Source organism: Mirounga angustirostris, unplaced genomic scaffold, assembly GCF_029215605.1.
Source record: "Mirounga angustirostris isolate CCGP_5_RB_7025 unplaced genomic scaffold, mMirAng1.0.hap1 SCAF_1, whole genome shotgun sequence".
Classification (NCBI taxonomy): domain Eukaryota; kingdom Metazoa; phylum Chordata; class Mammalia; order Carnivora; family Phocidae; genus Mirounga; species Mirounga angustirostris.
In genome coordinates, this window is record NW_026991709.1 from 82635749 (window position 1) to 82652974 (window position 17226).

At 38.8% G+C, this 17226-nt stretch overlaps 1 protein-coding gene across 2 annotated transcripts in view; it reads right to left on the minus strand.

The window, feature by feature from the left end:
• Positions 1 to 16801, minus strand: part of ATP11B (ATPase phospholipid transporting 11B (putative)) — a 121371-nt gene extending 104570 nt beyond the window's left edge. Inside the window, exon 1 of one of the 2 annotated variants that reach the window (XM_064584827.1) lies at positions 16492 to 16800. In XM_064584827.1, coding sequence (XP_064440897.1) covers positions 16492 to 16518 — 27 coding nt within the window. In that variant the 5' untranslated portion in view covers positions 16519 to 16800. Of the gene's footprint in view, positions 1 to 16491 lie in introns of both variants that reach the window. The other variant, XM_064584833.1, reaches the window with a different exon arrangement.
• Positions 16802 to 17226: the final 425 nt, after the last annotated feature.

The window sequence follows — 17226 nt, forward strand, 5'->3', positions numbered from 1 at the left end:
TCACCTAACTTCCTATTTCTACTCACGTATTTAAGATCAGACTAGAATTATTTTCTGATTTCAACATGGGACTCCCTGCATAGTTATCTAGAAAGCAACTGGATATTTTTGTTTAGATGTTAAGGAAAGAGGGCTGGACTTGAGATTGGAACCCAGCAAGCATAATGATGATAATTAACATTAAAAAAAAAACATGTATAAGACTGCCTATTATGAGTATACAGAGAAAGAAGAGAATAAGAGCAAGAGATGGAATTCTCAAGGCTATCATTTAAGATGCACGTGGGAGAGAAGGAATAAGCAAAGGAGAAAGATCACCAGACAGGAAGGAAAACAGAGAAGTAGTATGGCAGAAACACAGGAAGAAGTTGCAAGAAGGAATTATTTCATATACTGTAAAGAGAAATGAGAACTGAAAAAAAGAGTGCTGAATTTAATAATTAGGAAATCACTGGTGGCTTTTGTCAACACAGTTTGAGTAAAGTTAAAAGGGCTACAATGTATTGATTGAATGGGGATGAAGAGGAGAGTGGGGAAGTGGGGAGAGTGATTAACTACAGCTGGATCAAATGAAAGATTTTTTTTCGTGTAAACGAATCATATTCAGGTTTGAAATGAAGGATCTGATAAAGAGGGAGAAAAACAAAGCTATGAGAAAGAAAAAATTATTGAAGATCAAGGAATTACTAAATGTAATATGTTATCCCAAATGGGATTTTGAAGCAGAAGAAAGAATTTTCTTGAAAAAATAACAATGTCTGAATAAAGTATGGAGCTTAACTAATAATAACGCATTAGTATTGCTTCATTAGTGTAACAAGTGTAGCCTAGTAATATAAGATGTTAACAATAAGAGAAAGTGGGTGTGGGGCATCTGGGTGGCTCAGTCAGTTGAGCATCCCACTCTTGATTTCAGCTCAAGTCATGATCTCAGGAGCCTGAGATGGAGCCCTGAGAGCCCAGCATCTGTCATCAGCAGGGAGTCTGCTTCTGTCCCTCCCCCTCTGCCCCTGCTCCAGCTCACAGGCTCTCACAGGCACTCTGTCTCTCTCTCTCTAAAATAAATAAATAAAATCTTATTTAAAAGAGAGCTAGAGGGGCACCTGGGTGGCTCAGTCTTTAGGCGTCTGCCTTCGGCTCAGGTCATGATCTCAGATCAAGCCCCACGTCAGGCTCCCTGCTCTGCGGGAAGCCTGCTTCTCCCTCTCCCACTCCTCCTGCTTATGTTCCCTCTCTCGCTGTGTCTCTGTCAAATAAATAAATAAAATCTAAAAAAATAAAATAAAAATAAATAAAAAATAAATAAGAGAGGGAGAGAGAAACTGGGTGAAGGGAATCTACAGGAATTCTCAGTATTCTTTTGCAACTTTTCTATAAATCTGAAAGTATTCTAAGATAAAAAAGTTTATTTTTTAAAAGTTAAAAAAATAGGGGCGCCTGGGTGGCTCCGTCGTTAAGCATCTGCCTTCGGCTCAGGTCATGATCCCAGGGTCCTGGGATCAAGCCCCGCATCGGGTTCCCTGCTCGGCGGGAAGCCTGCTTCTCCCTCTCTCACTCCCCCCTGCTTGTGTTCCCTCTCTCGCTGTGTCTCTCTCTGTCAAATAAACAAAATAAAATCTTTAAAAAAAATAAAATAAAATAAAATAAAAGTTAAAAAAATACAGTTCTCAAAAACAAGTACATCTACAAATGTAAGCAAATACACACACACACGGCCATAGGTGCATTACACTAACCTAGTTTTTCTCATTTTGCATAGATCACTGACAACTTGATCTCAATCTATAGGAAACATCATTAGGGAACTCATGGTCTAGGAGATATTATAAAAACTGTTAAAAGCATCTCTGATTACTTAAGAATTTTGACTTTTACTGTCTCCTAATAAATTCCTAAGTTTTTTTTTTTTTTTCAAATTCTGCAAATATGTGCTGGAAAAATTTGCATAAAGAGTTGGAGCCATAAAGTCAGGGGGTCTGCTGAATATCTAGATAGAGGCCAGTGTCTTTACTTTTAAATTTCAATAGGAAAACACACGTTAGAGAACCACTTACCTTTCAATAGTAAAGAATCAAGTCCACCTTCACATCTTTGTTAGCATTTTTCAAATTTGTATATTAATGAATACAGTGGAGAACCGAGATAAGCAAGAATATCTATATTCCCTTTGTAGTTCTGGAGATGCAAGAGTAAAGAAACAATTTCCTAGGTAACAGATGATTAAGACCTGAACTGACTATATACTACTTACGTTTTGTCTACCAATTGCACTCAAGGCAAAGGACTCTTCGAAGCAAAATCTTACAATACCAATATGTAACACAAGTATTTATTGGGAAAAATGTGCTTGATACTATATGAGGCAGTGTACCAAATTTCAGTAAAAATATCTGAACATTCTGAAATATCAAGCTACTTAGTATGTCATTTATTAAATTATCCTATAATTTAATTTTTAAAAATTCAATTTATAAATATTATGAGCATTGACTATATATTAGGTATTATGCTCAGTATGGTGGAAATACCAAAACAGAAGTTAGGGCCTCTGTTCTGGATAAAACTTCATTTAGAAAAAATAAGGCCTCTTAATAAGCACAAAAAAGAAACAAAATATCAAGTAAAATTAGTAAAATTTTGACTGAAATAGTAGTAACTCATTAGATGACTCGTTTTTTTTAAGATTTTATTTATTTGACAGAGAGAGAGACAGCGAGAGAGGGAACACAAGCAGAGGGAGTGAGAGAGGGAGAAGCAGGCTTCCCGCTGAGCAGGGAGCCTGATGCGGAACTTGATCCCAGGATCCTGGGATCCTAACCTGAGCCGAAGGCAGACGCTTAACAGCTGAGCCACCCAGCTGGCCCTGATGACTCACTTTTTTCCCTATAGAAAATTATCAAATACACCTTTCTGAACAGAGTTAAATGTATGGCATAATTTCATTACAGATGTAATAAAAGTTATTAACAAAAATGGAGTATATTTTTTCAGCATTTCCAATTTCTATTTCAATACCACAAACTTGTCAAACTTCAAAATAAACTTTTGAGTCCCTAAGGTTCAGAACAGACAAAAAGGAAATTAAAAACTTGAAAAAATTCCAAAAAATTTGCCATGCTGTTCAAATCCAATTTATATGTACTGCATTTTATGGTAGATAACATTTTCAAGAGGAGATACACATTAAGGTACAAGCAAGTCCTAACTTTTTCTGGTACCTAAAATATTACGTCAACTTGAGAATGGCCATTGCTGAGTAACTAAAAGAACTCTTGATCATTTCTCTCCTTTTCCTCTCTGAACCTGTCACTACAGAGTACCGCTGCCACCTAGAAATTTCTCCTAACTCATTTTCTAGCCTTGCCTCACTCTTGAACAGACTTAAAATGGCAGGATTGGGAATGAGAGATATAGGGAAAACTGCTGCTGTTGCTGATTTTCTTCCACACTGCTAAACTCCCTGGAAAAACTCTCTGGGTTCAAGTCTTGCCACTGGTATTCATTAGCTACTGACCTTGGAAAAGTCCACACTTTGAGCCCTTCCCTTTTCTTCACAAAAGCAAACATGGATAAAATATCTTTTTTTCTTTAATTAAGAAGACTTAGCTAGCCTTAAGATAACCATTTCTGTAATCAGGGGCTGAGCCTTTGGGACTCTGTGTCTGGAAAGAAGCAGTTTGAAGTTCAGTTCCTATGGCATGATAAGGATTAACAGCACCCCTTTGTACCTGGGCCCTAGGGTCAGGTTCAACTGAAAAGGAAGCTGAAAAAAGCTACATACCTTTAAATATGTATAAAACCTCCAAAGAGATAATAATATCTACTTTTTTTTAAAAAGAAAATATTCTGAGAAAAACCAAGCAGATATGCATCAAGAAAAGATGGAATTGAGAGATCCAATAAATTCTGGAAATAAAAAACAGTCATTTAAATTAAAAATTCGGGGGCGCCTGGGTGGCTCAGTTGGTTAAGCGACTGCCTTCGGCTCAGGTCATGATCCTGGAGTCCCGGGATCGAGTCCCGCATCGGGCTCCCTGCTCGGCAGGGAGTCTGCTTCTCCCTCTGACCCTCCTCCCTCTCATGCTCTCTGTCTCTCATTCTCTCTGTCTCAAATAAATAAATAAATAAAATCTTTAAAAAAAATTAAAAATTCGGAGGACAGGATGAACTCTAGACTGGACACAGGTGAGAGAATTAGTGAACTGGAAGCTAGAACTAAGGAATTCACAGTGAAAGCAGCAGAGAGAAAATAGATGAAAAATATGAAAAAGAAGTTAAAAGCCATAGAAGACAGATTAGTATCAAGCAAGAGTTCTAGACTGAGAAAATTAAAGGCTGAGAAGCAATATTTAAAGAAAAAAATGGCTGAAAAATTTTCTGAACCATAGCAATAAAGCCTTCAGATTGAAAGCAGACACAAGTGCAGAGCAGGAAAAACATGAAAAAATATGACAGATACAGCAAAATAAAATTGCAAAATATCAAGGACAAAGAGATAATTTTAAAATCAATGGGACACAGATTACCAACAGTAATGGCAATTAGATTAAAAACATATTTTATACCAGCAATTATAAATGTCAGAAAGCAGTTGAATAAGAAGTACCTTCAATATGTTGAAAGTAAATGTTAATCTAGAATTGTGTATCTACCTAAATTAGTGTTCAATAATAATTATGAAATAAAGACATAAAAACTAAAACAGATCATGCCTCCAAACCCTTGCTTAAAAATTACTAAAGGATGTATTTTATTAAAAAAGTGAACCCAGAGAGATGAGGTGGTACGCAAGAAACAATGGTGAGTTAGATTAGTGATTGATTAGGGCTGGGGGCTAGAGGTTTGGGGGGATGGAAAGTGGAAGTTAATTGGCAGGGAGTTTCTTTTAGGGGGTATAAAAATGTTCTAGCATTGGACTGTGGTGATGGCTGCACAATTCTATGGATATACTAAAAAAACTGAATATTTTAAATGGGTAAACTGTATGGTATGTGAGATAAGTCTTAATAAAGCTGATAAAAGGAAAAAAGCAGAACTAAACTATTACATAATAGTAATGTGGAAGGTGAAAGAAGAAATACTGGAGTTAAAACTTAAATCCCTATATTATTTGTATGTGGATAGAGATACTCAACAGGTATAGGTAGAAAATCATGTATTACAATCCATAGCTTCTACCTCATCAAAGAAAAAAATATGAAAAGGAACTTACCAAATTCAATACAAAGCCAATCAAAATCCTAGAAAGATTCTCCACAGAATTAGACAAACTGATTATAAATAGCATATGGAATAGTAAAGTTCAATGCAATTCTGAAAGAAAAAAAGGACTGGGGTCTGCTTAGCCAGATATCAAGACTTATAATAATACTGTAATTAAGACAGTGCGTAACACTCCACTTAACATCAATGGATAGATGATCCAAGCAGAAAATCAACAAGGAAACTTGTTGGCTTCGAATGACACATTGGACCAGATGGATCTAACAGATATATTCAGAACATTCCATCCTAAAACAGCAGAATACATTCTTTTCAAGTGCACATGGAACATTCTCCAGAACAGATCACATAGTAGGCCACAAAACAAGTCTCAACAAATTCAAAAAGATCAGAGTAATACCATGCATCTTTTCTGACGATAATGCTATTAAACCAAAAATCAACCACAAGGAAAAAACCTAGAAAGCACACAAATACATGGAGGTTAAATAACATGCTACTAAACAATGAATGGGTCAACCAAGGAATCATAGAGAAAATTAAAAAATACATGGAGACAAATGAAAATGACAACACAATTGTCCAAAATCCTTGGGATGCAGCAAAAGCTTTTTTTTTTTTTTTTAAGATTTTATTTATTTATCTGACAGAGAGACAGAGAGAGTACAAGCAGGGGGTGTAGCAGAGGGAGAGGGAGAAGCAGGCTCTCTGCTGAGCAGGGAGCCCGATGTGGGGCTCAATCCCAGGATCCCAGGATCATGACCTGAGGCGAAGACAGACACCCAACTGAGGTGCCCCAGCAAAAGCTTTCTAAGAGGGAAGTTTATAGCAATACAGGCCTATCTAAAGAAGAAAGAAAAATCCCAAATAAACGACCTATCCTTATACCTAAATGATCCAAAAAAAGAAAAACAAACAAAACCCAAAATTAGTAGAAGGAAGGAAATTATAATAAAGATTAGAGCAGAAATAAATGAAATAGAAACTAAAAAAAAAAAAAAAGAACAGATCAATGAAACCAGGAACTAGTTCTTTGAAAAGATCAAAAAAATTAATAAACCTTTAGCCAGACTCATAAAAAAAAGAGAGAGAGAGAGAACACACAAATAAATAAAATCAGAAAGGAAAGGGTAGAAATAACAACCAGCACCACAGAAATACAAAAGATTGTAACAGATTATTAAGAAAAATTATATGCCAACAAATTGGACAACCTAGAAGACATGGATAAATCCCTAGAAACATATAGCCTCCCAGAAATGAATCAGGAAGAGAGAGAAAATTTGAACAGACCAATTACCAGTAGTGAAACTGAATTAATAATCAAAAAAACCCCAACAAACAAAAAGTCCAGGACCAGATGGCTTCACAGGTAAATTCTACCAAACATTTAAGGAAGAGATAATACCTATTCTTCTCAAACTTGTCCAAAAAATAGAAAAGGAAGGAAAACTTTTTAATTCATTCTATGAAGCCAGTATTACCCTGATACCAAAACCAGATAAAGACACTACAGAAAAAGAGAACTACAGGCCAATATCTCTGATCAACATAGATGCAAAAATCCTCAACAAACTATTAGCAAACCAAATCCAATGATACATTAAAAAAATGATTCATCACAATCAGTGGGACTTATCTCTGGGATGCAAGGGTGGTTCAATATTCACAAGTCAATCAATGTGATACATCACACCAATAAAAGAAGGGATAAAAACCATATGATCATTTCAATAGATGCAGAAAAAGCACCTGACAAAGTAGGACATCCATTCATCCCGCAACAAAGTAGGATTCAAGGGAACATACCTTAACGTAATAAAGTCCACTATAAAACCCCACAGCTAACATCATACTCAATGGGGAAAAACTGATAATGTTTCTCCCAGGATCAGGAACAAGACAGGGATGTCCACTCTCAGCACTGTTATTTAACAAAGTACTGGATTTAACATAGTATTGGAAGTCCTAGCCACAGCAATCAGACAAGAGGAAGGAAGGAATAAAAGGCATCCAAATCGGTAAGGAAAATAAAACTTTCACTATTTGCAGAAGACATATTATTATATATAGAAAACCCTAAAGACGCCACCAAAAAAGTACTAGAACTGATAAATGAATTCAGTAAGGTCATAGGATGCAAAATCAATGTACAGAAATTCATGCATCTTTAAACAGTAACAATGAAGCAACAGAAAGAGAAATTAAGAAAGTAATCCCATTTACAATTGCACCAAAGATAATAAAATACCTAGGAATAAACTTAAAGAGGTGAAAGCCTACTTTGAAAACTATGTAACACTGATGAAAGATATTGAAGACAACACAAACAAGCGGAAAAATATTCCATGCTCATGGATTGAAAGCACAAATACTGTTAAAATATCCATAGTACCCAAAACAATCTACAGATTTAATGTACTCCCACCAGAATAACAACAACATTTTTCACAGAACTGGAACAAATAATCCTAAAATTTGTATGGAACCAGAGAAGACTCCGAACAGCCAAAACAATCTTGAAAAAGAAAAACAAAGCTGGAGGTATCACAATTCCAGATTTCAAGTTATACTACAAAGCCGTAGTAATCAAAATAGTATTGTACTGGCACAAAAATAGGTCCATGGATCCATGGAATAGAAAGCCCAGAAATAAACCTGTTTATATGGTCAATTAATCTCTGACAAAGGAGGAAAGAATATGCAATGGAGAAAAGACAGCATCTTCAACAAATGGTGTTGGGAGAACTGGATGGCTACATGCAAAAGAATGAAACTGGACCACTGGCTTATACCATACACCAAGATAAAATCAAAATGGATTAAGGACCTAAATGTGACACCTGAAACTATAAACATCCTAGAAGAGAGAAAAGGCAGTAATTTTTCCAACACTGGAGGCAGCAAATTTTTCCAGGTATGTCTCCAAAGGCAAGGGAAATAAAAGCAAAAATAAACTATTGGGACTACATCAAAATGAAAAGCTTCTGCACAGCAAAGGAAACAATCGACAAAACTAAAAGACAACCTACTGAATGGGAGAACATATTTGCAAATGACATATCCATTAAAGGTTTAGTATCCACAGTATATAAAGAACTTATACAACACCCATAAAGCAAATGATCCAATTAAAAAATGGGCAGAAGACATGAACAGATATTTCTCCAAAGAAGAAATACAGATGGTCAAAAGACACATGAAAAGATGCTTAACATCACTTGTAATCAGAGAACTGCAAATCAAAACTACAATGTGATATCACCTCACACCTATCAGAATGGCTAAAATAAAAAACACAAGAAACAATTGGTGTTGCAGAGGATGTGGAGAAATAGGAACCCTTGTGCACTATTGGTAGGAGTGCAAACTGGTGCATCCACTATGGAAAACAGTATGGAGAGTCCTCAAAAAGTTAAAAATGGAACTATCCTATGAACCAGTAATTATACTACTGGGTATTTACCCCCAAAATACAAAAACTCTAATTGAAAGGGATACATGCACCCTTATGTTTATAGCAGCATTACTTACAATAGCCAAATTATGGAAGTAGCCCAAGTGTCCATCAATAGATAAATGGATAAAGAAGATGTGTTATACTGATGTGAGGAATTTGAGAAACAAGACAGAAGATCATAGGGAAAGGGAGGGAAAAATGAAACAAGATGAAACCAGAGAGGGAGACAACCGTAAGACACTCTTTTTTTTTTTTTAAGATTTTATTTATTTATTTGAGAGAGAGAGTGAGAGAGAGAGAGAGAGCACAAGAGGGGGGAGCGGGAGAGGGAGAAGCAGGCTGCCCGATGCGGGACTCGATCCAGGGACTCCAGGATCATGACCTGAGCCGAAGGCAGTCGCTTAACCAACTGAGCCACCCAGGCGCCCAACCGTAAGACACTCTTAATCTCAGGAAACAAACTGAGGGTTGCTGGAGTGGAGGGGGGTGGGAGGGATGGGGTGGCTGGGTGATGGACATTGGGGAGGGTATGTACTATGGTGAGCGCTATGAATTGTGTAAGACTGATGAATCACAGATCTGTACCCCTGAAACAAATAACACATTATATGTTAATTAAAAAAATTAAAAAAAAAAAAAAAAATAAAAAGGATGTGTTATATATACACACACACACACATACAATGGAATATCACTCAGTCATAAAAAAGAATGAAATCTTACCATGTGCAACAAGTATAATGCAAGTATAATATTAGCAAGTATAATGCTAAGCGAAATAAGCCAGTCGTAGAAAGACAAATACATATGATCTTGCTTAAGAAACAAAACAAATGAGGGGCGCCTGGGTGGCTCAGTCATTAAGCGTCTGCCTTTGGCTCAGGTCATGATCCCAGGGTCCTGGGATCGAGCCCCGCATCAGGCTCCCCGCTCCGTGGGAAGCCTGCTTCTCCCTCTCCCACTCCCCCTGCTTGTGTTCCCTCTCTCACTGTGTCTCTCTCTGTCAAATAAACAAATAAAATCTTAAAAAAAAAAAAAACAACAAAACAAATGAGCAAAGGGAAAAAAAAGAGAAAGAGCCTAACTAAGAAACAGACTCTTAACTATAGAGAACAAACTGATGGTTACTGGAGGGGGATGGGTGGGAGGATGGGTGAAATAGGTGAAGGGGATTAAGAGTGCACTTACCATGATGAGCACTGAGTAATATATAGAATTGCTGAATTGCTATATTCTACACCTGCAACTAATATAACACTGTATGTTAATTACACTGGAATTAAAATTAAAAACTTAATAAAAAAGACAGTGCATCATTGGTACGCCAGATCAATAGGTGAATGAAACTAAATAGAGAATCTAGGAAGAGAACATGATATGTGAAAGAGAATGCTGGTATATAACAGAGAAAGCAAACAACATCCATTAGTGGGGAAAACATGGCTCATTCAATAAAAAGTACTGGGACAAATAACTTTCCATATGGGAGAAAGTAAAGCAAATTCTCTATTCCATACATAAAAATCAACTCCAGATATACTAGAGACCTAAATGTTGAAAAACTAAATTTTAAGACAATTTGAAGAAAACACTAGAAAAATAGCTCTATGATCCTGGTATAGGAAAAGACTATCTAAACAACTAATAAAGACCAAAATCATTAGTCCTAATAAATTTACCTACAAATAAATTTAAAATTTCTCTATCAAAAAAAGACACCATCAACAAAGTTAAACACATACAAGGGACTAACTGGAAGAAAAGATTTACAACCACAACAAAGAATAAGAATACAGACTACAGAAAGAACTAACAGGGAAAAGACAAACTATCCAATAGAAAAATGAGAAATCTATTCATATGAGTGAAATACAGGACACTTGAATCTCACTAGCAATCAGGAAAATGCAAATAAGAACAAAATAAAATACAATTCACACCCATCCATATTGGTAAATTTCTTCAAGTCTGACAGTACGAAGTGTTGACCAAGAGGTAGGGAAAGGGGAACTCTCACGTTTTAGAAAATAATTTGGCAATACATGTAATAGTTATAATGTACACACCCCATTACAGCAATTCCACTTCTAAGTATTTCAATAAAAAAAAAACCCACAAAACATAAACATAAATAAGAATGGCCACTGCAACATTTTTTGTAATAGAAAAAAATGACAAAAATCCAAATATCCATTTGGGAAGAAGAGACTCTTAGAAGACTGAGTAGGACGAGGTTGCTTTGTTTTGTAGTTTGAGAGCCTAGCAACATGTTATCACAGATTAGGTGTTCAGAAAATGTTCGAGTGAATGAGTAAATAAGTGAAAAAGAAATGAGAAAGTTTTTGTTATATGGAGAACTAAAACTAGACAAAAATCCTTGCCTTCATGAGATAAAGGAGACAAGTAATTATAGAGTATGTTAAATAGTGTTAAGTACTTAGAGAAATAAAAAGCAGGTAAGGGGGATAGGGAAGTACTGGGGAGGGTTACAGTTTTATATTGAATGTCCAGAAAAGGCCTCATTGGTAAGTAACAACTGAATAAAGACTTGAAGGGAGTAAAGGAACCAGCAGATAAGGGGATGGGGGGAGTTGGGAAGGGTGGCATTCCAGGCGGAGGTAACAGCCAGGGCAAAGATCCTGAGATTGAAGTATGCCTGACACTTCTGATGAACTGCAAGGCAGCAGTGTGGATAAAGCAAAGTGAGGGAAGAGTGATGGGAGATGAGAAGTGGTTTGGGGGAGGTCAAGGTGGGGGGGAGGGTGCACAGAGAGATACAGATCAAGAACATACTTTACTCTGAGCAAGAAAGCAAATCCTTAGAAGGTTTTAGGCGCAGGAATTACATGATCCAACTTGTGTTTTTAATAAGATCACTGTGCTGCTATGTTGAAAACAGACTGCAGGGATTGAAGGGATATTTAATGACAATAATAGCAATCATAAGGTTCTTTTGGAGGATCTAAGCAAAGTCCCTACTTCAGTGCTGCTGGGATACTTGGGATTCCCCTAATGCTTGACCTCCCTATTAAATGAAAAAGTGGGTATCTAAGAATATGTGTCTAAAGATAGAGATAAAAGGAGCAAATATTCAAAGATCTGGGTTCTTAAACATTAAATTCCTGAGGTTAAAACTTAATTAGCTACACCAAAATAATACTACCATAGGCCTGTGTGCCTCCTTTTCCTACTCTTGAGAGAAAGGCAAACTGATCTGAACTAAACTAATCATCTAAACTGATGCTGAAATAAATGATACTGATTCATTAATTCAACCCACATTTGGTGGGTGGGTACGTACAATGAATGGGCCAGCTGCTGTCTTGAGTACAAGGGATATAAAGATGAATAAGGTATGTCCCTGCCCTAAGATATTTACAGTCTAGTGAGTGAGATACCTAGACTTATATTGTGTGCTATATAGAAACAGGAACACACTTAATGTTACCCAGCAGCACTAACAGAAATATAACATGTGTCACAAACGCAAGCCACATATACAATTTTAAAATTTCTAGTAACCACATTAGAAAAATAAATACAAAGAAACAGGAAAAATTAATTGAAATATTTTACTTTACCCAATATAGTCTAAATATTAACATGTAACCAACATAAAAATTGAGATATTTTACATTATTTTTTGTACTGTTTTTTAAATCTTGTTGTGTATTTTACACTTAAGAATGTCTTGATTCAAACTAGCCACATTTCAAGTATACTGGACAGCACAATTATACAGGACAGATCTGTTTTCTAGAAAACTGAAAAGAACTTGAGAGTTACGAGTGTAGGACAAAGTAAAATAGAGGGAGGCTTGCACATATTCACATGTTGAAGGAAAAGACTAGGGTAAATATACTATATAGATAATTGATAGGGAGTGTGGAGAGCAGGATGAAAGAACAAAATTAAGAGCACAAGTGGACTGGTTAGTTTGGAAAAGAGGACAGTCACACCTTTCTTTGTGACAGGTGGAAAGGGAAGAATTAAATACAGATATAAACAAGTTTGGTAAGTGTGAGAAAACAGAAAGTTGAAAGAGTTTAGGTTAAGAGCTTGCCATCTTTCTCAGCGAATTAGAAGACAATCTCACCAGCCCTTTCGCTATTGCCAATACAAATCTGAAGGCACTACTTTACAGAACAATTTAAGAAACAGTATCCGGGTATGACAAGATTAAGTTGTATTTTTGTAAAATTACAGTACTTTTCTAACTTTCTTCTGGAGTGGTCAATCTTGAATTTTGTCATTTTATCTCTAAACACAGAAGCAATACTATGGATTCATTCTTTCTTTCCTTACCTATTCATTTATTCAGCATACATGTACCCAATGTCTCCTCTATAAGTATAGTGAGACACTGAACATACAGCGATGAATAAGGCCTACATTTGTATCTCCAGTGTTTAGCATTATAATGTCTGCACACAGTAAGTGCTTTAAAAGCACAGCATTACACTGTCCTGTAAAGAAATATTACACGTCAACTAAAATACACATTAGCAAAGGCTTTCATTTAAAAGTCTAAAGAAGTGAGGTGCCTGGGTAGCTTAGTTGGTCAAGCATCCGACTCTTGATCTCAGCCCAGGTCTTGATCTCAGGGTTGTTAGTTCAAGCCCATGCCTAGCATGGAGCCTACCTTAAAAAAAAAAAAAAGTCTAAAGGAGTGCTGTCCAACAGAATTTTCTGTGATAATGAAAATGTTCTACTCTGAACTGTCCAATATGGTAGCTAATAAGCACATGAATTTTTAATTTAATTAATTGAATTAAATTTTAATTTTAATGTGGTTAATGGCTACCATACAAATCCAAATATTAGCATACAGTGAGTAGCTAATAGAATTACCACTATTATAATCAGGTGCTATCATCTCTAAGGGATTAATACACATAATATGCTGTCAGAATAATGAGTACACTATGAATAGTAGTTGTACCAGAAAAACATCATAAGAAATTTTGCTTAGAATTTTCTTAGTGTAAACTAACTTTAGCACTGTGAGCCAAAAAAAGAAAAGAAAAAGAAAAAAGATATGCCAATCTTTTTCTTTTTTTTAAGATTTTTAAAATTTATTTATTTAATTGACAGAGAGAGAGAGAGACAGCGAGAGAGGGAACACAAGCAGGGGGAATGGGAGAGGGAGAAGCAGGCTTCCCACCCAGCACGGAGCCCAATACCGGCTTGATCCCAGTACCCTGGGATCATGACCTGAGCTGAAGGCAGCCGCTTAACCATCTGAGCCACCCAGGTGCCCCGAGCCAATCTTTTCTTTTCACTCTACTTCCCCAAGTTGGAAAACATCAACCTTTTGAGTTTTCTCATTGTGTCAAGAAATGAAAATACTTTGTGGAAATAAGGAGTCAAAATTTTCTTAAATTATAAAGTACTAGAGCGTAGGAATTACTTTTGTAATAAAATGACAGGAAACTTTTTTTTGGCAAGACAACCTAAGTTGTTGAAAATCAGGATTCATATAATGAATAAAGTGTTTATAATTAAAAAAAAAAAAAGTCCCTGCAATTTAATTTCCCCAAGTTTGTCCCACTTAGCTGAATTTTTAAAATGAACCTACTGTTAAAAGACATGGTGACAAAATCCACTGAGCAAATGGAAGCATAATCTAAACTACACTGAGCTGAATAATTCCTGGTGTAGTAACTAAAATAGCTGTCCGAGATAGCAAAATATACTTTCATTACTCTGTGTATCCACTATCCATAATGTATAATTTAAGTGACTGTACAAACTTAATCAGAGATACAAAGTCCTACATTGGCACAGATCTGATTACATACTTAGAAGATCTGGTAACTTAAAAGTAAAACCAGTGAGGTGAGCAACTAAAAGTCAGAGAGAGCATTTTTTATGCACAGCAACTTGTTCAACTTGTTAATCACCCAGTAAGGCAGGTGTCTTGTAAATTAACCATACAACTTCCTGCCCTTCCTTTTAGTTGTGTTCATTTGAAGCCATTTTAAAAAACATTACCAGGGGCGCCTGGGTGGCTCAGTTGGTTAAGCGACTGCCTTCGGCTCAGGTCATGATCCTGGAGTCCCGGGATCGAGTCCCGCATCGGGCTCCCTGCTCAGTGGAGAGCCTGCTTCTGCCTCTGACCCTCCCCTCTCTCATGTGCTCTCTCTCTCTCATTCTCTCTGTCTCAAATAAATAAATAAAATCTTAAAAAATAAAAATAAATAAAAATAAAAAACATTACCAGATTGCCTGTCTTGAAGATGAGAGTGGTTATACAACTGAGATTTTATTCAGGTTAACAGAAATACCTAACACTTAGAAGCGATGTCTTAATCTAGTAGGAAAAGCTTTAAGAAAACCACTTTTGAATGATCTTCCTACCACACAAAAACAGTACTAGGTAAACAAACCTTCTATACATGAAGACTGGCAAATCAGACCTGTAATAATTAACTTTCAGAGTCAAGTTGTGCTATGGCTTATTGCAACAAGGCCAAGGTATTACAATATAGTATTATAATGACATCATTAGCTTAGTTTCCTAATAAGGCATATATATGGAATACCTGAATTTACAATTAGCTAAAAATAGGAAGACAACATTTGTTTGAACGGCAGGCAGTTCCAGTTTTATTTATAAGATATTTTTCTGAGCGATGCCCTTTGCAAAATGAATTAACAGAAGGCTGGCTCTGAAACAGATTTAACATTAAAATGCTGTTCTAGAGCAGGGAAAAAGAGGTATAAATGTTTCAGTCCCACAAAATCTTTACAGTGCCACAAAAGTCGTTTTTGGGGCGTTGCCTTTTGAATCAGTAAATGAGAACACTGAACTGTAGAAGCATTAATTAATGCAACTTAAAAATTAAGCAGCAATCAGCAAAAGACCTCATCAAAGAGCTAAGGTTAGGCTTCTTCAGCCAGGAACAATTTCTGTCCTCATTGTCACTGTCACCTTAGTGCTGTATTTTCTGGGCTATAGTTGCCAGGAGGCAGGAAAGATTTTTCTCTCTGAATTAATTCTGAGAAAGGTGGCGCTTTTTATATGCCTTAAATCACTCTTTTTTCCTCCAAATGTTCCAGTAAAACTGAGAAGTTAACCACTGGTCCCAAACCTGTGTCGTTCAAACTACCTTGAGAGAACGGGAAAAAGTAAGGCTCACAATCCAAAAGTTTGACTTGGGGTGGGGTGAGGACAAGGTGAGAGGGAAAAACAGTCCTTCAGAACTTCCGTACACCTCTTTTCCGAAAGCAGACGGGGTGTTGGAGTATTTTCTCTTTCCCTCACCTCGGGCTTGAGTAAAATTTCTTCCGAGGCGAGTGGTGACATTAGATAAGGTACCCTCCTCCTTGATAACGAACGCAACACTGAATCGTGACACCCTAACTGAAAACAGTGACAAGGAGGAGCTGAAGATAAGTCCTCCCCTTCCTTCAAACGTGTCCCAAATTGTTAGGGGCAGGAAGCAGGAGCCTCTCGTCTCCCCCCAACACCGACTCTCTTTCCGTTCCCTCGCCCTGTTTTCCTCAGCGGGGACGCCGAGCCCGCTCGGGACCCCCGCTTGCGGCCGCGGCGCCCAGGAGCGGCGAGAACCCAGAAAACCAGAAGCGCGGGCAGGAAGCAGCCGCCTCCCGCCGGCCTCGGCGTCCCGGACTCGGAGGCGACATGCGTGCGCGGCTTTCCGGCTCGGGCCCCGCGCCCGCCTCCGCCGCGGCCCAGCCCGGCGCCCGCGCCCCGGCCTCGCGGCTCCGCGCCGCCGGCCCTCCCCGCCGCCCGGGCCCGAGAGGCCGCGCGGCGGCAGACGTCCGGGAGGAGAGGCGGCACTTACCAGCTGCTGCCGGACCCAGCGCCACATGCCCCCGCCGTCGCCGTCCCGGTCCCGCGGGACGCGGGGGCCGAGGGGCTGCAGGTGGAAGCTGACGAGCCAGAGGGGGAAGCGGGAGTGCCCCTCTGGCCGAAGTTCCGCTCGCCACCGCCGCCACCTCACTCCCCGCGCCGGGTCCCCATTGCGCCGCGCCGGCCCCGAGGTCCTACAGGCGCGGCCCCGGCGCCGCCCCCGCCCGGCGCAGCTGAGCCTGTCGCCGCGCCGCAGCCACCTTCATTATTGACCGTTGTCACCCAAAGCACCGCCACAACCCACCCCCGCCCAGCCCGGTCCCTCAGCCCCACCCGGGCCCGCCCCCGGCGCCCCGGCCCGCCCCCGGACGTGACGAAAAGGGCCGTGCAGACCGAGGGGCCTGGCTCGCCGAGCACCGTCAGGAGCTGGGGTCAGCGGGGTGGGCGGGCCCGGCAGGGCCTGGCCAGGCGCGGCCTCTCCAACGCGGCTTCTCGCTTCTGTTCCACGCCCCCCAGCCCCCCTTCTCCCAATCCAGGGGTAGGATTAAATCGCGTCTGTCTCCGCAGGCTGCAGCCTCTTGCCGACTCCTCTGTTTCTACCTCCTGTTGCAGGTCTGTGGCTGTCTGCCTTCTTTGGTGCCCCCGGTCCCCCAATACGCATACGCACATTCTCGAGTGTAGTGACTGAAAGTTAATTCCCAGAGGTCTCCGGTTTGGGTTCAATTAA